Genomic DNA, 25,672 nt, shown 5'->3' on the forward strand with positions numbered 1-25,672 from the left:
TGAGCGAGTTGGGACATACTCATGCTCGCTCATTTAATAAATGAGCGAGTTGTTAATGAACAAGTTTAAGTGAGCGGATAAATGAGCGAGTTCAAGTGAGCATTTAGTAAGCGAGTTATGAACGGCTCACGAGTTATGAGCAATTTACTCACTCCTACAGATGACATTTGAACCATCCTCATCAGGGATTCTCATGCCTGTCTTGGTCAAAGGCTCAAAAGAAGCGCTGGATCAGAGGGCAAGTCTGTCATTTTACATTCTTGGCTTTTAGGAGGAATTATCTCAAATAAGGTACGTTTTGGTACTTCCCTTTTCAATTTTAGTTTGGTCAAAAAATTGCGAAACAGAAAGAGAAAGAAGGAGACGGGGTGGGGGCAGGAATAACGGACTATAAATAATACGGAGTTGAATTCCTGCTAATTCTCACTTCTCCTTCTCTCATTTCTTCGTCTCGTTTACCTCTCCAAGTTACATAATTTCAATTCAATCTATCTTTGAATAATTGTAAAATCATAGTAAATAGGAAAGGAATTGAGTGAAGAAAGAGAGAGGGAGAGTGGTGATGGAGGCATCAGGTATAGTACCGGCGGCAACGCCGTCACCATCGCCGTCAGACACGAGGCTTCTGCGCTCCCCCTACGGAGGTGGTGACGTGGCAAGGGAGAGAGGCGTCGCGAGCTTCTCAACTCAGGCTAATGCTCTTCTCCGAAAGAATATCACATTTCAGGTCTCTTCCCTTCTGTTCTCTCTCCATTAGTTCCCATTATATATTTTTGTTTCTATTCAAGACCCGAATTCTAGGTGAAAGCAGAAGCTCAGCTCCTTTTGTATATAATTAACTAGCATTTAGGTCTTATTCTCTGGTTTTGTATCCTAATTCAGATCAATCTTGCTAATTTCCAACAAATTTATACATTACAACATCTAGCTAATGCATTCAACTCCTTTTTATTTTATTTGATTCCTAGAAGAAAGAGATTGCTTTCTTTATTTAGTACTTACTGATCTACCCAATAGGCAATGCTATTCAACATATTAGCTTGTGCACCCTCAAAGAAAAAAAAAACTGCCAGTGACTTTACAATAATAAATTAAGTAATTAACTAATCCCTGTGATTAGTTACTCAAATTTGCTTAATCATGAAATATAACTATACACTAATAAACTAATATCTGTGATGAACAGAAGAGGAATGTAAAGTCAAACGCGTGCATTGTCGCATATCCAGTCATAATATGCGTCCTTCTGATAATCATGCAATCTTTGATCAACAAAGAGATTGACAAGCCCAAGTACCAGTGCGGCTGCAAGTGCATCCCGGTCAATGGCAATGGCACGTGCCAGAATGTTTGTGGGTCCCAGTACTCGACCCTGGACCAGGTCGCCAGCTGCCCCATAGCCAACCCGCCCGAGTGGCCTGCCCTGATGCAGGTGTCCTCGCCCCAGTTCCGCGCAGCCCGAGATGTGAATCTCCCATTCACTGATTTGCCAGACTCGTCATGCCGGCTCTCTGGCTCTTGTCCTGCCACTGTGCTCTTCACCGGGCAAAACCAGACTCTTGCACAAAGTATGTTTTCTTAGCTTTCAATTCATCATTTCCTTTTTTTTTCATTTTTGTTGGTTTTTTGTCCTTATTGTTATTTGTTATAATTTTCATCTTTATATGATGTGAGTGATTCATTTCTTTATTGTTGGTTGGATGACAGCTCTTGCAGGGAGTCTATTTCCAGTGATGGATAGTTCTTCTCCCAACTTCTCTGATTATATTACTCTCTTTTCTCGAGTTGTACCGGTGAGTTTTCCTTTAATAATCTCAACCTGAGCGGTTTTTTTTTAATTTAAGGTTTATATACCACAAAATTTCTCAATTGATAGCTGTATTATTTTTTCTTTATCAGGGTTCAGACACATACACTAGAGGCAATCAGTACATTGAGCCAGCATTTACCTCAGAAAGGCCTCTCTATTACATTCAACCAACCTGCCTTTCTAATTCTTCTTCGACCAAAGCTACAATCAATTACCAAGGGGTGTCCTTTACTATAGGTCTAGTTGTACTCTTTTTGTTATAATTCTCTGGTTTACCAAATAACCTTTATTTCATCTATTTTGCTTAAACTAAATTATATTGCTTCCTCTGAAAAACATACAGATGTAGTATGTGTTCAGGGCTTGCCGCTATGGCGCAATGCATCATCGATGATAAATGATGAGCTATTTAGGGGTTATCGGCAGAGCAATAATGAGAGAAAATTGAACGAGTTTCTTACTGGTATGCTCTCAATCTTACGTTATGTTTTTGACGGAGTGTATATTTGCATAATCTCTTTTAAAGGTGACACAACTTTTGCAATCGTGCATTGCCAGCTTATGACTTTTTAGATACGGATGAGAAAGGCCTCAACTTAGATATATGGTACAATTCAACCTACAGTAATAATACAGCATATGTAGAGATTGCTCTCCAGAGGGTGCCGCGCTCTTTGAATGTGGTACACACAATCCTTCCCTTTTTGTGATTTTGTTTCATCAAGACTTTTAAACCATGAAGATCATAATCAGAACTTCTCAATCCAAGGAAATGTTAATTGGTGGAAATATACGTGTTTGACAATGAACTACTAGCACCAGAAGCTATATATAATGGTACTTGTATTAGTACCAGTATGTCCGGTTCAATGTTGAAATGGACATGCTGATCCAATGCAAATAGGCATAAAAAAATAATAGCTCGTTCTTTCAATTTTTTTTTTCTTCTTCTTCTTCTTCTTCTTTTTATAATGAACATAGAATAAAATAATTATTTTTTGCCACCTGCATATATTAGGCATCAAATGCATTTCTCAAGTTTCTTAAAGGAGCTGGAGTGACCATGGAATTTGAATTTGTCAAAGAGACACCCAAAGTTGGAACAAAATTTCGATTAGATTTCTCTTCTCTTCTGGGCCCTTTGTTCTTCACTTGGGTAGTTCAGATGCTTTTTCCGGTAAGTACAAATACTATTCATAAATTACACAAATTAGTAATCTTATAGTTTCTTCCTAATACTTCATCTCCTCATGTATTATAGGTTATACTCACTTACTTGGTGTACGAGAAGCAACAAAAATTGAAGATAATGATGAAGATGCATGGATTAACTGATGGCCCCTATTGGTTGATTTCTTATTTGTACTTCCTATTGCTATCCATAGCCTACATGATTTGCTTTGTGGTATTTGGCTCTCTGATAGGTAGCATTCTTCTTTTGATTTTTTTTTTTTTTTTTTTATATGAGCCTTGTCATGCATAGTATTGTGAAGATTTTGAGACATTTAATGTAATGGTGAGTAATCTCTTGATTTCCTTCAGGATTGAACTTCTTCAAATTAAACGATTACAGCATACAAGTGGTGTTCTATTTCATTTACATTAATCTTCAGATCGCCTTGGCTTTTCTTGTAGCTTCTTTCTTTTCAACTGTCAAAACTGCCACAGGTCAGCCTAATTAGCAACTCTCTAAATATCTCTCACTGCAAAAAAAAAAAAAAAAAAAAAAAATAGTTGGAATGTTACACATTTGAACTGTGTGGTGCAGTGATTGGCTACATTTACGTGTTTGGAGCCGGGTTACTTGGTGCATTTCTCTTGCGGTTCTTTGTGGAAGATCCATCTTTTCCAAGTAAGATCATTTCTCAAGTACATATTAATGAGACAATAGGAGATGATCACTTTGTGTACTTGGTTGATTGGGCACAGTGCCAATTTTTTCTTCTAAACTTTAAAATCAACATTTTCTACACAGAGGGTTGGATTATAGTGATGGAGCTGGTGCCGGGCTTCTCTCTGTACCGGGGCTTGTACGAGTTTGGGCAGTCTGCGTTCAGCGGAAATGCCAGGGGCACAAAAGGAATGAAATGGGGAGATCTGAGCAGCTCAGAGAACGGCATGAGAAATGTGATGATCATTATGGTGCTTGAGTGGTTGGTGCTGCTTCCTCTGGCATTCTACCTTGACCAGGTGTCATCTCTCGGAGGCAGCATACGTAAAGATCCTCTCTTTTTCTTGAACTTCTTCAAGAAGAAGTTGAGCAGGTCGCTATCGCTTCAGTTGACGACTAGCTTCAACCGCCAGGGTTCTGCCAAAGTTGTCATTGATGTCAACAACAAGCCTGACGTCACTCAAGAGGTATGTTTGATGTCTCCTCCTTTTTTCAATTTTTGCTTTTAATTTTGATGAGAATAGTAGTCAGTTGCTTGGTTTGAAGATAATTTGATAAGTAGTTGGGATCAATGGAATGGATATGACTAAAACATTATGAACTGAATTGCAGAGGGAATTGGTGGAGAAGCTGGTGATGGAAGAAAACATAAACAACTATGCGGTGATATCTGACAACCTAAGAAAGGTGTACCCTGGACGGGACGGCAACCCTGACAAGCTGGCAGTGGAGGGCCTCTCTCTTGCTCTGCCACAGGGTGAGTGTTTTGGAATGCTCGGCCCCAATGGTGCTGGCAAGACATCCTTCATCCATATGGTTCGTACTTACCTTTCTCAATATGTAAACATTAAATAAATATATATTTTTTTTCCTCCAATGGAAGATATGGTATGAGTGAGGCTATGGTACTATGCATAGTGCGGATTGGTCCGTACTATGGATCAATTTCTCTGTTTTCAAAGTCCAAACAGTTGATCTGAACATGATCTCCATATGAAAATGTACTTGTAGTTGTAGATCAAATTTTACATTTTTACAATTTGATCTAAAAATTCTACACCATTCAAAACTAGTGATTCTCTACCTATCTAGAAAATAGTAAACAAATTCTAAAAAATGGAAAATTATGGAGATCATGTTGAACGGTTCATATTGACCATTTGAACTTTGAAAATGAAGATATTGATCCATAGTACGGATCAATACGCGATATCCATAGTACGGATCAATACGCGGATTGGTCTGTACTATGGAGATCACTCGATATGGTATTAGGTCCAGAACTAACTCTTTGAGTAGTCTCCTGTTTCAGTAGCCAAGTTCTCGACTTCTAACTGGAATTTGTTAATTGTGGAAAATCAAAATATAATGTGCATGTATGTTCATATATAGGTAAATGATATTTCAGTAATAAATAGGAGGGTTATTTTTGGTGTGAACAGATGATAGGGTTGATTAAGCCAACATCAGGTACAGCGTTTGTACAAGGAATGGACATAAGGACTGACATGGATGGCATCTACACCAACATGGGTGTCTGCCCTCAACATGAGTAAGCTATGCTAATCTTATGTACCTATCTTTCAAATTATCTTTCTTTACTTTTCCTACGTCCCTCTTAGTTACATCTGATGATAAAAATGATAGGAAGTTGAGTCTTTCTTTTAATGGGTGTTGACAAAAAATTTAATGAATTTTTGTTTTCTTCGCTAAAATATTTAGTTTGTTATGGGAAACTTTGACTGGACGGGAACATTTGTTATTTTATGGCCGGCTCAAGAATCTAAAGGGCAACGCTCTAATGCAGGTACATTACACATAATGCTATTACATAAAGTTTTATTATTTATTTTTGTGTAGTGTCCATAATTCTCGAAAACACTAAATTAGCAAACAACTTTTTTTTTTTTTTTTTTCAAAAAAATAGGCAGTTGAAGAATCACTGAAGAGCGTTAATTTATTCTATGGTGGGGTTGGGGACAAACAAGCAAAGACGTATAGTGGGGGCATGAAAAGAAGGCTCAGTGTTGCGATTTCTCTCATTGGAGACCCTAAGGTGTGCAATACTGCCCCACTTTAATTCAGATTCACTGGCTCACTTAATTTGGGTTTAGTAGCATAATTTACTATTTAAGTTGTGAGTTAACTATAATTTCTTCTTGCACCTTTTTAGGTTGTTTACATGGATGAGCCTAGTACGGGATTGGACCCTGCTTCAAGAAACAATTTGTGGAATGTTGTCAAGCGAGCCAAGAAAGACCGTGCTATTATTCTTACAAGTACATTAGTTTTTCTTGTCATAAATAAACTTTTTTTTTTTATATAATCAGAACTACAGCCATTGACTTTCCAAATTATTTTGTTTCAGCACATTCAATGGAGGAGGCAGAGGTATTATGTGACCGGCTGGGTATTTTTGTGGACGGAAGCTTCCAGTGTTTGGGCAACCCTAAGGAGGTACTTTCTGGTCTTTTGTTTTTTCTTCCAATGTAGATAATAATACATGAAAAATTTGACTTGTATAATATAATTGGCAGTTGAAGGGAAGGTATGGAGGGTCATATGTGTTCACTGTGACTACCTCAGCAGAGAAGGAACAGGAAGTAGAAACCCTAGTGCGTCATCTCTCCCCAAATGCAAACAGGATTTACCACATATCTGGCACGCAAAAGTTTGAAATACCAAAACAGGAGGTGAGAATTTCAGATGTTTTCCAGGCAGTGGAGAAGGCCAAGAGCCGGTTTACAATATACGCATGGGGTTTGGCTGACACAACTCTAGAAGACGTCTTCATAAAAGTTGCCAAGGGGGCACAGGCTTTTAATGTGCTTCCGTAAATATAGAAGTTCAATTTACAGCATAAAGATTACTAATGTTTAGTTAGCTTTTTTTTTTCCTTCTATTTTTTGTTTTCCTTTCTATTGCCTTTTTTCTCTTTTCTTTTTCTTTGTTGTATTTATTAATATCTTTTGATTTTTTTTTTTTTTGGGGGGGAGTGGGGGGGGACTATGTAAATTTCTTACGTTTATATATTTTGTGTAGTATATGAAGAATAATTGGGTCGTGAATTTATTAATATAGTTTTGTGAATTTTTAGCTACTGTGCATCTTATTCGTATACTGGCTCATGTATTATAGAATCCTTATTTATCATAGCTGAATCAGAAGGGATAACTTTCTCACCTTTTTTTGTTTTTGTTTTTTTTCTTAATGACAATTTGTTATTGCTTATGTAATTTGTCACAAGCAGAGTTTTCCCAGTGGAGAAGCAATATCCGACTAAGTGTCCAAGTCCAATTAGATTGAAAATTCAATAATAGACAACCAATAGTCAGTAATCCACAAAACAAGAAGTCAGTCAACAAAATAAGAAAAGTAAACGAAATCTTCATGCTTGGAAAGCAATTTGTGGCCAGTGTTTGTAGATGGGATGCATTTATCTTCTATTATTTGCAAATGGGTGGAGCTCTTTATATCTAATTTGTTCTTCAATTTTTTTCCTTCTCATATCTTGTACAATAAATGCACAACACAAGAAAACAATGATCCTAAAATGAAACAATTAATGAACCTTAAAAAGCACTTGAGTGAATATAGAGAGAGCTGTGATGGAGGAGGCATCAGTCCCAGTACCAGCATCATCACAATCATTGTCAGGGCAGAGGCTAATGGGCTCCGGCGATGGAGGTGATGACGTGGCAAGAGAGAGAGACGTAGCGAGCTTCTCAACTCAGGCTAATGCTCTTCTCCGAAAGAATCTCACCTTTCAGGTCTCTTTCTTCTCCTCTCTCCATTAGTTCCATTATATGTTTCAGTTTCTATTCAAGAGCCGAGTTCTATGTGAAAGCAGAAGTTCAGCTCCATTTGATTGTAATCAACATAATTTATGTCTTATTCTCTGGTTTTGTATCCTAATTCCAATCAATATTGCTAATTTCCAACAACTTCGCACATTTTGTACATTACTTTGAATGCTGAACAAAAGAATGACAATATCTATCTACTGCATTGAACCCCTCTTGTTTTCTCTGATTTCTAGAAGAAAGAAATTGATTCCTCAATTTAGTCTTTTGTAGCCAATCCAAGAGGCAATATTATTCAACATATTGACTGGTGCAACCCCAGAAAAAAATGTTCTGGTTACTACACAATAATTGATTACTAATCCCTGTGATTAGTTAAACAAATTCTCGTAATCATTCAAAATAACTAAACACTAATAAACTAATATTGGTGATGAACAGAAGAGGAACATAAAGACGAACACGTGCATTGTGGCATATCCATTCATAGTATGTGTCCTTTTGTTAATCATGAAAACTTTGATTAACAACGAGTTTGACAATCCCATGTACCAGTGTGGATGCACGTGCATCCCAGTCAATGGTACCGGCACATGCCAGAAGGTTTGTGGGCCCCAGTACTCGACCCTGGACCAGGTCGCCAAGTGCCCCATAGCCAACCCGCCCGAGTGGCCTGCCCTGATGCAGGTGCCCTTGTCCGAGTTCCGCGTGGCCCGCGATGCGTATCTCCCATTCGCTGATTTGCCTGACTCGTCATGCCGGCTCTCTGGCTCTTGTCCTGCCACTGTGCTCTTCACCGGCCAAAACCAGACTCTTGCACAAAGTATGTTTTCTTTGCTTTCAATTCATCATTTTTTTGGTTGAATTTTTGTCCTTCTTATAATTTTTTATAATTTTCAGCTTTATATGGTGTTAGTGATTCATTTCTTTATTGTTTGTTGGATAGCAGCTCTTGCAGGGACTCTATTTCCAGCGATGGATGGCTCTTCTCCCAACTTTTCTGATAATCTTACAGTCTTCTCTCAAGTTGTACCTGTGAGTTTTCATTTAACAATCTCAACCTGAGTTTTTTTTTTTATAATTTAAAGTTTTTATAGCTTGAAATTTCACAATTGGTAGTTTTAATCTTTTTCCTTTTTCAGGGCTCAGACACATACACTAGAGAAACTCAATACATTGAGCCAGCATTTATCTCAGACAGACCTCTCTATTACATTCAACCATCCTGCCTCTCTAATTCTTCGACCAAAGCTACAATCAATTACCAAGGGGTATCCTTTACTATAGGTCTGATTTTACTCTTTTAACTCTTTTGTTATAAGTCTCTGATTTACCAAATAACCTTTATTATTTTCATCTATTTTTGTTAAACTAAATTATATTGCCGCCTCTGAAAAACGTACAGATGTAGCATGTGTTCAGGGGTTGCCGCTGTGGCGCAGTGCATCATCGATGATCAATGATGAGCTATTTAGGGGTTATCGGCAGAGCAATACAGAGAGAAAATTGAATGAGTTTCTTACTGGTATGCTCTCATCCTTGTGTGATATATTTTTGTCAGATTATATTTGCATAATCTCTTTTAAAGCTAACACAACTTTTGCAATCTTGCATTGGCAGCTTATGACTTTTTAGATACGGATGAGAAAGGGTTCAACTTAGATATATGGTACAACTCAACCTACAGTAATAATACAGGATCTTTTGCGTTTGCTACCCTGATCCAGAGGGTGCCGCGCTCTTTGAATGCGGTGCACACAATCCTCCACCTTCCCCTTTTGTGGTTTTATTTCACCAGGACTTTTAAACCATGAATACCATAATCAGGACATCGTAATTCAAGGAAAAAGAAATTGGTTGAAATGTACATGACGTTCTTTTATTACTTTTTTTGGGAATTTCATGTATACCCCTCAGTATCTTCGAAATTACGTATTTTCCTCTCTAAAGTTGTAATATTATATTTACCCTTCTAAATTTAAAAAAATGCACAAATTTACCCATTTTATTATCTTTTCTATTAAACTCATTTTAAATTTACAAACACCCGTTTACCCTACTTTAAAAAAAACATAGGTAGCATGTTTCAGAAAAATGTCATGTCTTCTAATTGATCGATTTTCGAGGACAATTAGGTAATTTCTCTATTTCTGATGCTTCTACTAGCATATACTTAATTGTCACAATATAAGCGTCAAAAGTAGAGAATTTTTCCAATTGCCCTCAGAAACCGACTAAATAAAAGATCACATTTTTTTGAAACATGCTAGAGATGTTTTTTTTAATAAACGGTAAAATGAGTATTTTATAGAAAAAACAATAAAACGGGTAAATTTATGAATTTTTTGAAATTTAGAAGGTAAATATGATATTATGAACTTTAGAGGGGAAATACATAATTTGGAAGTTTTTGTGGGGTATACATGAAATTCCCCCCTTTTTTCTTAATGAAAATAGAATGAAATAATTATTTTTTGTCACCTGCAAATATTAGGCATCAAATGCATTTCTCAAGTTTCTTAAAGGAGCTGGAGTGACCATGGAACTTGAATTTGTGAAAGAGACACCCAAAGTTGGAACAAAATTTCAGTCAGATTTCTCTTCTCTTATGGGTTCTTTGTTCTTCACTTGGGTAGTTCAGCTACTTTTACCGGTTAGTACAATTACTATTCATAAATTACACAGATTAGTAATCTTGTAATCTTACTAACACTTCATACTTCTCATGTATTATAGGTTATACTTAATTACTTGGTGTACGAGAAGCAACAAAAATTGAAGATAATGATGAAGATGCATGGATTAACTGATGGCCCCTATTGGTTGATTTCTTATTTGTACTTCCTATTGCTATCTGCAGCCTACATGATTTGCTTTGTGGTATTTGGCTCTCTAATAGGTAGCATTAATTCTTCTTTGAATATTTTTTTTTATATGAGCCTTGTTCTTGCCAAGAATTTAAGATATTTAATGTTAATGTTCAGTAATCTCTTGGTTTCCTTCAGGATTGAACTTCTTCAGATTAAACGACTATAGCATACAAGTGGTGTTCTATTTCATTTACATCAATCTTCAGATTGCCTTCGCTTTTTTTGTGGCTTCTTTCTTTTCAACTGTCAAGACTGCTACAGGTCAGACTAAAAATATTTTTTTTATTAGAAATACAAACTAATGGAACCTAATTAGCAACTCTCTAAATATCTCTCACTGAAAAAAAAAATTAACTGTAATGTTACACGTTTATAATGTGTGCTGCAGTGATTGGCTACATTTACGTGTTTGGATCTGGCTTACTTGCTGCATTTATCTTGCAGTTCTTTGTGGAAGATCCATCTTTTCCAAGTAAGATAATTTCTCAAGTTCATATTCATGAGACAATAGGAGATGCTCACTTTGTGTACTTGGTTGATTGGGCAAAGTGCCAATTTTTTTTTTTTTTGAACTTGAAAATCAACATTTTCTACACAGGGGGTTGGATTATAGTGATGGAGCTGGTGCCGGGCTTCTCTCTGTACCGGGGCATGTACGAGTTCAGAGAGTATGCGTTCAGCGGATATGCCACTGTCACAAAAGGAATGAAATGGGGAGATCTGAGCAGCTCAGAGAACGGCATGAGAAATGTGATGATCATTATGGTGCTGGAGTGGATTGTGTTGCTTCCTCTGGCATTGTACCTTGACCAGGTGTCGTCCCTTGGAGGTAGCATCCACAACTATCCTCTCTTTTACTTGAAATTTTTGAAGAAGAAGAAAATGAGCATGTCACCGTCTCTTCAGTCAAGGACTAGTTTCAACTGCCAGGGCTCTGCTAAAGTCGTCATTGATGTCAACAACAAGCCTGATGTCACTCAAGAGGTATGTTTGATGTCTCTTCCTTTTCCATGTTCCATGTTCTCTGTTTTATTTTTCTTTTTTGATATATATATGAGAATAGTAGTCAGTTGCTTGATTATGTATAAAAATAGGAAGCTCTCTAGGTTTGAAGATAATTGGAAAAGTAGTTGGATCAATGGAATTAAAGGATATGATTAAAATATAATGTACTGAATTGCAGAGGGAATTGGTGGAGAAGCTGGTGATGGAAGAAAACATAAACAACTATGCGGTGATATCTGACAACCTAAGAAAGGTGTATCCTGGACGGGATGGCAACCCTGACAAACTGGCGGTGGAGAGACTCTCTCTCGCTCTGCCACGGGGTGAGTGTTTTGGAATGCTCGGCCCCAACGGTGCTGGCAAGACATCCTTCATCAATATGGTTTGTATTTTCCCTTTTCTTTTCTTTTTTGCGGAAAGTATTTTCCCTTTTCAACATAGGAACAATGAATAAGTCTGTGTGTCTCCTCCTGTTTCAGTAGTCAAGTTCTAGACTTGTAATTTTATTGGTAATTGTACAAAATCAGAATATAATGTGCATGTATATGCATATACAGGTCAATGATATTTCGATAATAAATAGGGGGATTATTTTTTATGTGAACAGATGATAGGGTTGATTAAGCCAACATCAGGTACAGCATATGTACAAGGAATGGACATAAGGACTGACATGGATGGCATCTATACCAACATGGGTGTCTGCCCCCAGCATGAGTAAGCTTTGCTAATCTTATCTATTTTCCAAATTATCTTTCTTTACTTCTTTTTGCGTCCCTCCTAGTTACTTTTGAAAAAACAAAAAACAAATGTAGTTTACTATGGGAAACTTTGACTGGACGGGAACATTTGTTATTTTATGGCCGGCTCAAGAATCTTAAGGGTGACGCTCTAATGCAGGTATTTAATTTGCACTTAATGCTATTACGAGTAATTTTATTATTTATTTTTGTTTAGTGCCCTTAATTCTCAAAATCACTAATTATTAGCAAACAACACTTTTTTTTTCCAAAAAAACAGGCAGTTGAAGAATCACTGAAGAGCGTTAATTTATTCTATGGTGGGTTTGGGGACAAACAAGCAAAGACTTATAGCGGTGGCATGAAAAGAAGGCTCAGTGTTGCAATTTCTCTCATTGGAGACCCTAAGGTGCCACAATACTGTACCACTCCAATTCAGATTCACTGGCTACTTTAATTTGAATTTGGGTTTAGAAACATAATTTACTATTTAAGTAGCGAGCTGACAATATTTCTTCGATCACCTTTTTAGGTTGTGTACATGGATGAGCCTAGTACGGGATTGGACCCCGCTTCAAGAAACAATTTGTGGAATGTTGTCAAGCGTGCCAAGAAAGATCGTGTTATTATTCTTACAAGTAATATTTTTTTCTCCTATCATAAATTAACATTTTTTAACAATCTGAACTACATCTAAAGGCTCTCCAAATTGTTGTTTTAGCACATTCAATGGAGGAGGCAGAGGTATTATGTGACCGGCTTGGTATTTTCGTGGATGGAAACTTCCAGTGTATAGGCAACCCTAAGGAGGTACTTTTTTGGTCTTCTCTGTTTTTTGTTTTCTTGAATTATTAACACAATTATTTATACACTACATGTGTCTGAAATGTAGATAACAATATATGCATGACAAATTTGACTTGTATAATATAATGACAGTTGAAGGGAAGGTATGGAGGATCATATGTGTTCACTGTGACTACCTCAGCAGAGATGGAACAAGAAGTAGAAACCCTAGTGCGGCATCTCTCCCCAAATGCAAAAAAGATCTACCACATATCTGGTACACAAAAGTTTGAAATACCAAAACAGGAGGTGAGAATTTCAGACGTTTTCCAGGCAGTGGAGAAGGCCAAGAGCCGGTTTACAATTTACGCATGGGGTTTGGCTGACACAACTCTAGAAGACGTCTTCATAAAAGTTGCTAAGGGGGCACAGGCTTTTAATGTGCTTTCGTAAAATTAGTTCAATTTACAGCATAATGATTACTCATGTTTAGTTAGCTTGTTTTTCTTTTTATATTTTGTTGTCCTATCTATTAATTTTTTTTCTTTTTCTTTGTTGTTATTATTATTATCTTTTGATTGGGGGTGGGAAGTTAGGTTCTCTGTAAATTACTCGTTTTTTTGTTCTTTTGCTGTAGTATATGAAGAATGGATTTGGGTTTGACCAAAAATGTTTCAAACCGTTAGAAATCATTAGAAGATCCACATATGTTATACTAAGATTTTGCAATGGCGCATATGTAATTTTTCGTTTGTTAATTGCTCGTTGACTATTGACTACTATTCAAATAAACTAGGAGACTGAATTTGTGGCCATCATTTTTTTATTTGTTTAAGCAGACTAATCTAAGGGCATGTTTGGATGGCAGATGGGAATTGATTGAGTAGGTTTTGGAGCTAATTGGAACCACATTTGGTCATCTATTTTCATTTTTGTTCCCACAAACGTGTCCATTTCAGTTCATTTTTTTGAGAAATTAAAAATAGTCTCAGACTTGATTTTCAATATTCTAATCTTCTCTCTCCTCTTTTGACTCTTCACGTGGTGCAACAAATTATCTTTCCTCTTTTACGTGGGTGCAAAGAGAGTTTTTTTTTTCTCTCTCTTTACTTTTGTACAAAAAAGAGAATTTTTATATAGGGGGAATTTCACATATCCCCTCAAAAACTTCAATATTACATATTTTCGCCTCAAAAAATTATAATAACATATTTACCTTTCAAAACATTAGAAGCTCACATATTTACTCAAAATCACTAAACTAGTCAAATTTAATATTTAAAATTAAATAAATCATATTAATTAATGAAAAATAACTAATATGCCCTCCCTCCCTTCTTTCTCTCCTCTCTTCTGCTTCTGCAAAACCTAGCGCCAAAAACTCACACTAAAATTCTCCTCTCTCACCATAAATTTATCTTCCTATCTCACATAAATTACTTCTCTAAAGAAAACCTAGTGCCTCACCCCTCTCACATATGGCATCATTGCCCCAATCTTTGCTTATTCCGAGCCATTGTGATATAACATCAGACTTGAATGACCAATCTTTATTTGCTCCGCACAGTTACATGGACTTGGTTGCGAGCAATCCCTCGGGACCTAGATGGGAGAATATGCCTAATTCACCTATTATTGGGTAAGTACTAATTTAGGTTCTCAACGATTTCTCTGATAAGTGCCTCGCCCTTCTCTGATATCAACATTTTTTTGTTATCTGAGTAATTTCATCTATTTCTCTTATATCCATTGAAACATAGTAGGTATTTTTGTGATTTATTATTTTAATGCATATCATAATAGAGGCCTCTGACATACATTAAATTTGAGGTCGTACTCAAAATGCAAGCAATTCTATGAGAATATATTGGGCTAATACATTTTATAATTCCAATCCTGTACTAGAACCAGTATAACATAATTTCTTCATAACTAAAAATAAAAAATGAGAAAAAAAAAACAGGAATTTGGATCGCACATAAGGTGTTTGTGAAAATGCCCAATAGAAATTGTAATAAGAAGGGGCTAGCATTACATAGGGAAACTAAATCCATACACTTGCAAATTATCATGTTTCTGATTTTTATTGACGTAGATACCAGTATATACATGTTTATTGTCTTCTTTGAAATTTAGTTGTTGGTTCATGTTTATTGATACTGTCACACCCCAGATTTTTACCATCCGGAGCGTGATTATATAAGCATCTTCACATCTTTCCTTGGCCCGTCAACCTACGTCGTCAACAGAAATGAAAACAAAATAACAAAACGGAGTCAGCTACAAAGCTCAGTAACTGGTTATTTAACGACGCGCTTCTCTATAATTGGCTTAATTTAACAATCAATCAAATAGGCTAGATTAATCCACACAAATACACATAAAATTATGCACGCATATTTAACCAGTAATAGCACGTCGGTCTAGGTTATCCATAAAACCAGTCACATCATATTCACACATGTGTAATCCCTGTCACAGGCGATTCCCACATTCTCATAACACAATTCCTTTAAACTGCCAACCCACTGGAAAATCCATCCAACAATGAGAGACCAAATTCCAACCTCAGACCCGCTATCCTGTTAAATATACCATTATAATTCAATATGCAACATATACCAATATTCAAATCAACCATACAAAACGAAAACACATTTATAGAGAAGTCCGGTTACCTTATATATAGCGAGATGTTCAGAATTTCCAACTGGATTGCAACGACGGTTGAGAATAAGTACGATGTAGTTGGAATTTGAATCAGACATATAATAGGGTTCTTCTTAATCGGTTGTGCAAGGTAAAAATGAGAGAGATAGTGTGGCAGGAAGTTGAATAAAAAGGTTTGTAATCAAATTACATGATCATATTAATTGAAGGAATTATAAGGATAGTGGCAGGGAACATTAATTGAAGGAATTATAAGGATAGCGGCAGGGAATTGAAGGGAAGTTTAACCGGATAAAACGAAGCAAATAGGCGGCAGGAAAATGAAATAAATTTAAGGGTGCGGTTCAAATCCAAAATTAAATGGAAGTTAATTTATATAGGCGGTTTATTTCAAGGGGTGCATGGGTGAATTGGAAGGGATGCATAGAGCTAGACGATACGAATATTTATAAAATTGAACTTTTGTAAATACAGTAGATTAGTGGTTATTGGCATATTGAAAATTAGCAGAGATACATAATAGTTTGTGACCTTGTTATATTAAAGCTACAAAAGGTGAAGATCTATTAAATTTAAAATATACTCTATGGTGTAACACAAGTAAGATAGTAGATATATTATGTATTACCGTAATATTTCAAGTACAATAGTACAATATATTATACTAATATCTAGAATATAATTCAAAGAAACGTGAATATTAATGACTAAAATTATTTTATTCATATTTTTATTTTATATTTTTACAAATAAAATATGCTATCAGATACCTATAATCTTCATTACATTATGAAAAAGTCTTGTTAGTAATAATAATAATAATTCGTTTTTTTCCGGAATGTTACAGATACAAATCATCAAACTTGTAAAGCTATACTTCTTTTGTAGAAACTGACAATACATTTTTTTTAAAATTAGGGGACGGGCAAAGAATTCACAAGCACATCGGAGTAAGAAGTGAAAGCCGTGTGATGTCATGAGTTGATAATGTTTGATTGTCTAATAGTTGTGATGTCTACTAATTTTTTGTTGTGATTATGATTGCCCATACTTGCATTTTGTATTTAAACTATAGATTGAGATGATTTGATTAATTATTTTTCACAAAGCATACAAAAATATATGCATCAGGTGGTTTGTTGTTTTCCGAGCAAGAAACTCAAAATGATATTATGAACTTTATTTCCTAAAAAAAAGATATTATGAACTTTAGAGGGAAAATAGGTAATTTCGAACTTTTTGAGGGTATACATGAAATTGGGACTTTGAAATTTACTCCTCTACGCTTTTTTCATTACAAAACAAAATTCCATTCGAAATAAGAAAAGTAATTAAATGAAGAAATCTTCATGCTTGGAAAGCAATTTGGGGACAGTGTTTGTAGTTAGGATGCATTTATCTTTTATTATTTACAAATTCATGAGCTTCAAATTTCAATCGTGTAGAATTAGAAGTTCTGTTGGATAAATTGAAGATGAAATTCATGTCACATAAAAAAAAAACTATGGAGCTGCTTTGAGCTTGCTTATCACGGCACTTCTCAAAGCGTGCAAAATTTTGATGAATTAGCTCAACATATGGCGTCAAACCGTTAAAAAGCCTTTAAATTGTACATATACGGGCCCATAAATTTGGGTTAACTACTTAACTTCAATTTGATTGTGATTTGGATTTCGGACTTATATTTGAAACTACTTGGGTCTTTTTACAATTGCTAAAGCTGAACTTGAAAATTATTACTACAACAGCAGAGAAAATGAAAAATATATATATATATATATATTTCGGCCCAAAAATATTAAAAGGTCTTAATTATCAAAAGCATGACCTGTTGCTAATATAGTGACAAATGAATTATCCGAGTTCGGTTCAGCAAAGTTAAAAATTCGTGATTCAGGAATAATTTTGGTATAATTCAAGAATGATTCGGAATTATCCGGATTAGAGATCTCAGTCCTGCAAAAAAAAAAAAAAAAAAAAATGTTATGGAAAAAATTCGAGAAAAATTCACGAATAATTCGTAAAATAAAAAAAAATATTGTAAAATTCGCAAATTATTCAGGTTTAATTCGATCAAAGTTCCGACAACCAAATAATTCAACGTTCGATTCGATATCACCAAGAAAATGAATTATTCGAATTTAATTCAGATTTAATCTGCAAATTGACTATGTTGCTAATTAGGTAGGTAGGTAAACGGGTAGTGGGGTATTTGTCAAAATTTAATCGTCAGCTTATTAGTGAATTACTGGGAAGGAAGGCGTGGTTTAATTTTCAAAGTAAAAGGAGAGAGGAACAAAAGTCAAAACTTTGACCGTACATACGTACAGGTACAGCCCCAAAATGATTATAAATTGTTTTACAAACAAGCCCCTTCATTAATTATAATCAGTTCCTGAATTATCGAGTTGTCGTGGTAAATCTGAAATTTTCGGAAAAACGATAGTATATGGTTTTTAACTTTTTTTTTTTTTTTTTTTAAATTTTTTCTGAATTAACATTTTTTTTTAACTATTTAATATAGTATTATCCATACCTACTAAATATAAATATATATTATATAGTAATTAATAAAATAGTTTTGTTTATCTGGAATTCTGATTTCTGGTCATGGCGTCTTAGCTAGTCAAAGACTCAAAGAGGTGGTGGAGTAGATCGGGCAATTAAGTCTGTCATTTTAATTTGCATGCTTGGATTTTAGCCAAAATTATGACACGTAGTGACAGAATTACTCTAAATTTGAATTTTAAAAGTCAAACATAAATTTAATTTATGTATAATTGAATTATCTACTCTAAATAATATACTGTCTGAATTAACTAATTCACGACAGTCAGTCCACAAAATATTACTTAATTAATTAATTGATTCACATTTTACAATTTGCTTAGCTTAGTCGTAATTTGTTTTCCTAGCCGGATAAAATTCCTCGCTACGCGTATGATGACACCATGCATGACAGATACGTTGTAGTAATTGTTTTTTTACTTTTAATTTTGTCTTTTATATATACTGAATTACGGAAATGATAAGAGGAGACGGGGTGTGGCAGGAATAATGAACTCGTGCTGATACTCGGTTCTTTTCTCTCTTTCTCTTCCTCCCATCTCTAAGTTACATAATTTCAAATCAATCTATCTTGGAATGATTGTATAATCATTGTAATCATAGTATTTAAGAAAGCAACTGAGTGAGGATAGAGAGAGAGAGAGAGAGAGAGTTGTGATGGAGGCATCAGTAACGGTACCAGCATCATCGCCATCGCCATCGCCGTCAGGGCTGAGGCTTCTGGGCTCTGGTGACGGAGGCGGTGATGTGGCAAGAGAGAGAGGCGTAGCGAGCTTCTCAACTCAGGCTAATGCTCTTCTCCGAAAGAATCTCACCTTTCAGGTCTACTCTTCTATCTCCATTAGTTCCATTATATATATATTTCAGTTTCTATTCAAGAGCTTCTATGTGAAAGCAGAAGCTTAGCTCCATTTGAATATAATCAACATATATTTATGTCTTATTCTCTGGTTTTGTATCCTAATTCCGACGAATTTTGCTAATTTCCAACAAAATTGGACATTTTAGCATAGAAGGAAATATCGGGATCGGTCTCGGCCGATTCGGCTCGGAAAATCAAACTTTTTGACCAGAAGCTTGTTTTACACAAAAAATAAAAAAAAAATTGATAAAAAAAAAAATTGTCAATAATTTATGTTTAGATAAATGATTACAATAAAATAATCCACTAATACAATAATACAAGTATTAAAACTATAAACACACTTGTTCACTGCCCGTGGTTGTTCTCTGTGCTGATTAATCACGTGTTCTTTTCTATTTAATCACGGGTACACAATGGATCTGCATAGTTCATTCTGTTTTAGTCGAATAATGACCGGTATTGGACCAGAATAGTAGAAATTAGACGAAAAACGCAGAATCCATAGTATCGAATCGGTCATGGCCGATACCGATACAGATCAGTATCGGCCGATATTTCCTTCTATGCATTTTAGTACATTAGTTTGAATGCTGAATAAAATAATGACAATATCTATCTACTATATTGAACCCCTTTTGTTTTTTGTGTTTTCTAGGAGAAAGAGATTGCTTTTTCAATTTAGTATTTACTATAACCAACCCAAGAGGCAATATTATTCAACGTATTGACTGACTGGTGCACCCAAGAGGCAATATTACGATACAATAGTTGATTAACTAATACATGTGATTAGTTAAACAAATACCCTTAATCATTAAAAATAACTGTACACTAATAATAAAGTACTAATATTTGTGATGAACAGAAGAGGAACGTAAAGTCAAACATGTGCATTGTCGCATATCCATTCATAATATGCGTCCTTTTAATACTGATGCAAACATTGATTAACAACGAGATTGACAAGCCCAAGTACCAGTGCGGCTGCACGTGCACCCCGGTCAATGGTACTGGCACGTGCCAAAAGGTGTGTGGTCCCCAGTACTCGACCCTGGATCAGATCAGCAGCTGTGCCATAGCCAACCCGTCTGAGTGGCCAGCCATGATGCAGGTGCCCCGGCCTGAGTACCGTGTGGCCCGCGATGTGTATCTCCCGTATAATGATTTGCCTGACTCGTCATGCCAGCTCTCTGGCTCTTGTCCTGCCACTGTGCTCTTCACCGGTCAAAACCAGACACTTGCACAGAGTATATATATTTTCATAGCTTTCAATTCACTATTTTCTTTTCTTTCTTTCTGTTAGACTTTATATGGTGTAAGTAAGTGATTCATTTCTTTGTTGTTGCTCACTTGCTTGTTGGTTGGATGGCAGCTCTTTCAGGGAGTCTCTTTCCAGTGATGGATAGTTCTTCTCCCAACTTTTCTGATTATATTACTCTCTTCTCTCAAGTTGTACCCGTGAGTTTTCATTTAACAATTTCAACCTCAGTTGCTTGTTTTAAATTAAAGTTTGTATTGCTCGAAATTTCTCTATTAATTGTTAGCTATTTATTTTTTTCATTTTCAGGGCTCAGACACATACACTAGAGACACTCAATACATTGAACCAGCATTCATCTCAGATAGGCCTGTCTATTACATTCAACCATCTTGCCTATCTAATTCTTCAACCAAAGCTACAATCGATTACCAAGGGGTATCCCTTGCTATAGGTCCGATTGTACTCCTTCAACTCTTTTGTTATAATTCTTCGGTTTATCGAATAACCTTTATTTGATATATATTTTGGTTAAACTAAATAATATTGCCTCCTTTGAAATATGTACAGATGTAGTATGTGTTCAGGGGTTGTCACTATGGCGCAATGCTTCATCGTTGATAAATGATGAGCTATTTAAGGGTTATCGGCAGAGCAATACAGAGAGAAAAATGAACGAGTTTCTTACTGGTATGTTCTCATCCTTGTGTTATATTTTTTAAGGAGTATATTTGAATAATTTCTTTTAAAGCTGACAAAACTTTTGCAATCTTGCATTGGCAGCTTATGACTTTCTAGATACGAATGAGAAAGGCTACAACTTAGATATATGGTACAACTCAACCTACAGTAATAATTCAGCATATGTGGAGATTGCTATCCAGAGGGTGCCACGCTCTTTGAATGCGGTACACACAATCCTCCTCCACTTCTTTTTGTGGTTTTTTTTCATCAACATTATTAAAACTTGAAGATCACAATCAGTACTCCATAATCCATTGAAATTATCATGCATCCAAATGTAAGTATTTGACCATTAACTTTATGGCTCCAGAAAATATCTATAGTGGTACTTGTATTAGTACCAGTATGTCCAGTTCAATGTTGAAATTGGTAAGCTGATCCAAATGAAGTTTGTTCCTCTAATTTTTTTCTGATTCTGTTTTTTAATCAAAAAATTATAAAATAACAATTTTTGCCACCTACATATACTAGGCATCAAATGCATTTCTCAAGTTTCTGAAAGGAGCTGGAGTGACCATGGAATTTGAATTTGTGAAAGAGACACCCAAACCTGGGACGAAAAATCGGTTCGATATCTCTTCTCTTCTGGGTCCTTTGTTCTTCACTTGGATAGTTCAGCTACTTTTGCCGGTTAGTACAAATAATATTTATAATTTACTCAGATTACTAATCTTATAATCTTACTAACACTTCATACTTCTCATGTATTATAGGTTATACTCACTTACTTGGTGTACGAGAAGCAACAAAAATTGAAAATAATGATGAAGATGCATGGATTAACTGATGGTCCCTATTGGTTGATTTCGTATTTCTACTTCCTATTGCTATCTGCAGCCTACATGATTTGCTTTGTGATGTTTGGCTCATTAATAGGTAGCAATCTTCTTTTATTTTTATTTTTTTTATATCAGACTTGTCAATTTGTCATGCATACTGTTGCCATGAATTTGAGATTCCTAATGTAAATGTTATCTCTTGGTTTCCCTCAGGATTGGAAATTTTCAGATTAAATGACTACAGCTTACAAGTGGTGTTTTATTTCATTTACATCAATCTTCAGATCGCCTTTGCTTTTCTTGTAGCTACTTTATTTTCAACTGTCAAGACTGCTACAGGTCAGACTAAGAATTTTTTGTATTAAAAATGCCAACTTTACAAAACCTAATTAGCAACTCTTTAATATCTCTCACTCAAAAAATAATTAATTGTAATGTTACCCGTTTAAAATGTGTGGTGCAGTGATTGGCTACATTTATGTATTTGGAACTGGCTTACTTGGCCAATTTCTCTTGAAGTTCTTTGTGGAAGATACATCTTTTTCAAGTAAGATCATTTCTGAAGTTCATATTCATGAGACAATAAGAGATGTTCACTTTGTTTACTTGGTTGATTAGCCAAAATGCCAATTTTTTCTTCTAAACTTCAAAATCAACATTTTCTACACAGAGGGTTGGATTATAGTGATGGAGCTGGTGCCGGGCTTCTCTCTGTACCGGGGCTTGTATGAGTTTGGGGAGTACGCATCCAGTGGAAGTTCCACAGGCACAAATGGAATGAGGTGGGGGGATCTGAGTAGCTCAGAGAACGGCATTAGAAATGCAATGATCATTATGGTGTTGGAGTGGATGGTGCTGCTTCCTCTGGCATTCTACATCGATCAGGTGTCGTCCCTCGGTGGCAACATCCGCAAAGATCCCCTCTTTTTCTTGAAATTCTTGAAGAAGAAGAAGAAGATGAGCCGGTCGCCATCACTTCAGTTGACGAAAAGCTTCAACCGCCAGGGCTCTGCCAAAGTCGTCATTGATGTCAATAACAAGCTTGACGTCACTCAAGAGGTATGTTTGATGTCTTCCTTTTCCATGTTCTCTATTTTTTTTTTTTTTTTTTTCTTTTTTGATATTTATGTGAATAGTAGTCAGTTGCTTGATTATGTATAAAAATAGGAAGCTCTCTAGGTTTGAAGATAATTGGAAAAGTAGTTGGATCAATGGAATTAAAGGATATGATTAAAGTATAATGTACTGAATTGCAGAGGGAATTGGTGGAGAAGCTGGTGATGGAAGAAAACATAAACAACTATGCGGTGATATCTGACAACCTAAGAAAGGTGTATCCTGGACGGGACGGCAACCCTGACAAGCTGGCAGTGGAGGGACTCTCTCTTGCTCTGCCACAGGGTGAGTGTTTTGGAATGCTCGGTCCCAATGGTGCTGGCAAGACATCCTTCATCCATATGGTTTGTATTTTCCTTTTTCAATATTGGAACATTGAATAAGTATATATATATATATGTGTGTCCCCTTTTGGAACAATGACTTGTAACATAATTTTGTTTATTGTGCAAAATCAGAATATAATGTGCATTTATAGGTAAATGATATTATTTTTGATGTGAACAGATGATAGGGTTGATTAAGTCAACATCAGGTACAGCATATGTACAAGGAATGGACATAAGGACTGACATGGATGGCATCTATACCAACATGGGCGTCTGCCCCCAACATGAGTAAGCTTAATTTGCTAATCTTATCTATTTTCCAAATTATCTTTCTTTACTTTCCTGCGTCCCTCTTAATTAGTTACTTCTGATAAAAAAATCATACAAATATGAGTTATTCTGATAATTAAGGTTGTTGACAGAAAATTTAATGAACTTCTTTTCTTTTATTCACTAAAAAATGTAGCTTGTTATGGGAAACTCTGACTGGACGGGAACATCTGTTATTTTATGGCCGGCTCAAGAATCTTAAGGGTGATGCTCTAATGCAGGTACATTACACATAACACACTTACATGACATTTTATTATTTATTTGTTTAGTGTCCATAATTCTCGAAAACACTAAATTAGCAAACAACTTTTTTTTTTTCTTCCAAAAAATAGGCAGTTGAAGAATCACTGAAGAGCGTTAATTTATTCTATGGTGGGGTTGGGGACAAACAAGCAAAGACGTATAGCGGTGGCATGAAAAGAAGGCTTAGTGTTGCGATTTCTTTCATTGGAGACCCTAAGGTGTGCAATACTGCCCCACTCCAATTCTGATTCACTGGCACTTTTTATTTGGGTTTCGTATATTAATTTACTATTAAGTTGCTACATAACGATCATTTCTTCTTTCACTTTTTTAGATAGTTTACATGGATGAGCCTAGTACGGGATTGGACCCTGCTTCAAGAAACAATTTGTGGAATGTTGTCAAGCGTGCCAAGAAAGACCGTGCTATTATTCTTACCAGTAATATTTGTTTCTTCTATATATCCTAAATTATCATTTTATACCAATAAGAACTACAATTACCAATGACTTTCCGAATGGTTTTAATTGTTTCAGCACATTCAATGGAGGAGGCAGAGGTGTTATGTGACCGGCTTGGTATTTTTGTGGATGGAAGCTTCCAGTGTTTAGGCAACCCTAAGGAGGTATGTACTTTCTGGTCTTACTTTTTTGTTTTTGTTGAGTTATTAACAAAAATATTTCACACTAGACATGACAAATTTGAATTGTATAATAATATTATGGCAGTTGAAGGCAAGGTATGGAGGGTCATATGTGTTCACCGTGACCACCTCAGCAGAGAAGGAACAGGAAGTAGAAACCCTAGTGCAGCGCCTCTCCCCAAATGCAAACAAGATCTACCACATATCTGGTACGCAAAAGTTTGAAATACCAAAACAGGAGGTGAGAATTTCAGATGTTTTCCAGGCAGTGGAGAAGGCCAAGAGCCGGTTTGCAATTTACGCATGGGGTTTGGCCGACACAACTCTAGAAGACGTCTTCATAAAAGTTGCCAAGGGGGCACAGGCATTTAACGTGCTTTCCTAAATATACAAGTTCAATTTACAACATTAAGATTACTCATGTTTATTTTTTATTTTATTTTTGTTTCCTTAATTTCTGTTGCTTCTTTTTCTGTGTTGTTAATATTGTTATTATTATCTTTTGAATTGGGGGGTGAGGGATTGATATTGGTTAGTTCCCCTGTATATTTCTCTCTGTTTTTTTTTTTTTCCTTGCTGTAGTATATGAAGAATAATTGGGACCTTTTCACATAGTTTGTGAATTTTTAGCTCTTGTGCGTCTTACTAGAATCCTTATTTATTATAATCAAATAATTTGAAGGAATAACTTTCACATTTTTTTTCCCTTAATGACAACTTGTTATTACTTGTGTAATTTCTCATAACCGGAGTTTGGTCAGAGAGAAGCAATATCTGACAAAAATGTCCAAGTTGGATTAGATTGAAAATTCAACAATAGACAACCGATAATCAATAATCCACAAATTTCCTTGACCATGCAAATCGGGGAAGGAAAACAGTGTACCAGTCCTCTACGCTGCTTCCATTAATTACAAAACAAAATTTCAGTCAAAGTAAGAAAAGTAAACGAAGAATGATATGTGATGTGAGTTGTCCATTTTAATCTGACACGAATGTCAAAGCAGACATTATATATTTTAAATAGGCGCCACCGAATTAATCGATGCCGCGTACCTAATAGATAGGCGAAGTTGCCTTCTGTAACGAAATTTCTTAATAATTGAGCACCTGATTGTAATAACCATTTGTTACTTGTTTTAAACGTAAAGTTTTATTTATTTATTTATTTATTTATTTATTTATTTATTTTCTGTTATTATTGTCGTTGTCGTTGCAA

General features: G+C 35.6%; 2 protein-coding genes and 1 long non-coding RNA gene across 5 annotated transcripts; 2 read left to right on the forward strand and 1 right to left on the reverse strand.

The window, feature by feature from the left end:
* The first annotated feature begins 303 nt into the window (after window positions 1-303).
* LOC144545254 (ABC transporter A family member 8-like) lies at window positions 304-13,723 on the forward strand. 3 transcript variants are annotated; one of them, XM_078293843.1, is made up of 18 exons: window positions 304-727; window positions 1,187-1,568; window positions 1,708-1,793; window positions 1,900-2,047; window positions 2,154-2,273; window positions 2,369-2,493; window positions 2,829-2,987; window positions 3,072-3,234; window positions 3,353-3,478; window positions 3,579-3,662; window positions 3,786-4,168; window positions 4,314-4,517; window positions 5,144-5,253; window positions 5,424-5,508; window positions 5,629-5,757; window positions 5,875-5,980; window positions 6,070-6,158; window positions 6,239-6,883. In XM_078293843.1, exons 1-18 carry the CDS (start codon window positions 563-565, stop codon window positions 6,536-6,538), a joined length of 2,964 nt encoding a protein of 987 aa, XP_078149969.1. In that variant the 5' UTR covers window positions 304-562; the 3' UTR covers window positions 6,539-6,883. The 3 variants fall into 3 exon arrangements, with proteins under 3 accessions (XP_078149969.1, XP_078149968.1, XP_078149970.1); XM_078293842.1 differs by lacking the exons at window positions 1,900-2,047; window positions 2,154-2,273; window positions 2,369-2,493; ... (10 more) ...; window positions 6,070-6,158; window positions 6,239-6,883 and adding exons at window positions 8,647-8,791; window positions 8,910-9,029; window positions 9,125-9,255; ... (10 more) ...; window positions 12,841-12,929; window positions 13,059-13,723 and having other exon boundaries at window positions 318-727; XM_078293844.1 differs by lacking the exons at window positions 304-727; window positions 1,187-1,568; window positions 1,708-1,793; ... (13 more) ...; window positions 6,070-6,158; window positions 6,239-6,883 and adding exons at window positions 7,215-7,471; window positions 7,946-8,327; window positions 8,454-8,539; ... (13 more) ...; window positions 12,841-12,929; window positions 13,059-13,723.
* Window positions 6,454-25,413, reverse strand: LOC144545258 (uncharacterized). Its single transcript, XR_013508449.1, has 2 exons — window positions 25,233-25,413; window positions 6,454-6,980 (listed from the first exon to the last, which is right to left on the reverse strand). It is a non-coding gene; the product is annotated as an uncharacterized LOC144545258 (long non-coding RNA).
* Window positions 18,686-25,087, forward strand: LOC144545255 (ABC transporter A family member 7-like). Its single transcript, XM_078293846.1, has 18 exons — window positions 18,686-18,965; window positions 19,874-20,255; window positions 20,381-20,466; window positions 20,576-20,720; window positions 20,837-20,956; window positions 21,050-21,174; window positions 21,482-21,640; window positions 21,724-21,886; window positions 22,003-22,128; window positions 22,253-22,336; window positions 22,460-22,848; window positions 23,046-23,249; window positions 23,413-23,522; window positions 23,701-23,785; window positions 23,900-24,028; window positions 24,145-24,250; window positions 24,347-24,435; window positions 24,539-25,087. The coding sequence occupies exons 1-18, from the start codon at window positions 18,801-18,803 to the stop codon at window positions 24,836-24,838; spliced, it is 2,967 nt and encodes a 988-aa protein (XP_078149972.1). The 5' UTR covers window positions 18,686-18,800; the 3' UTR covers window positions 24,839-25,087.
* Window positions 25,414-25,672: the final 259 nt, after the last annotated feature.

This window comes from Carex rostrata, chromosome 27, assembly GCF_964058835.1.
Source record: "Carex rostrata chromosome 27, lpCarRost1.2, whole genome shotgun sequence".
NCBI lineage: Eukaryota > Viridiplantae > Streptophyta > Magnoliopsida > Poales > Cyperaceae > Carex > Carex rostrata.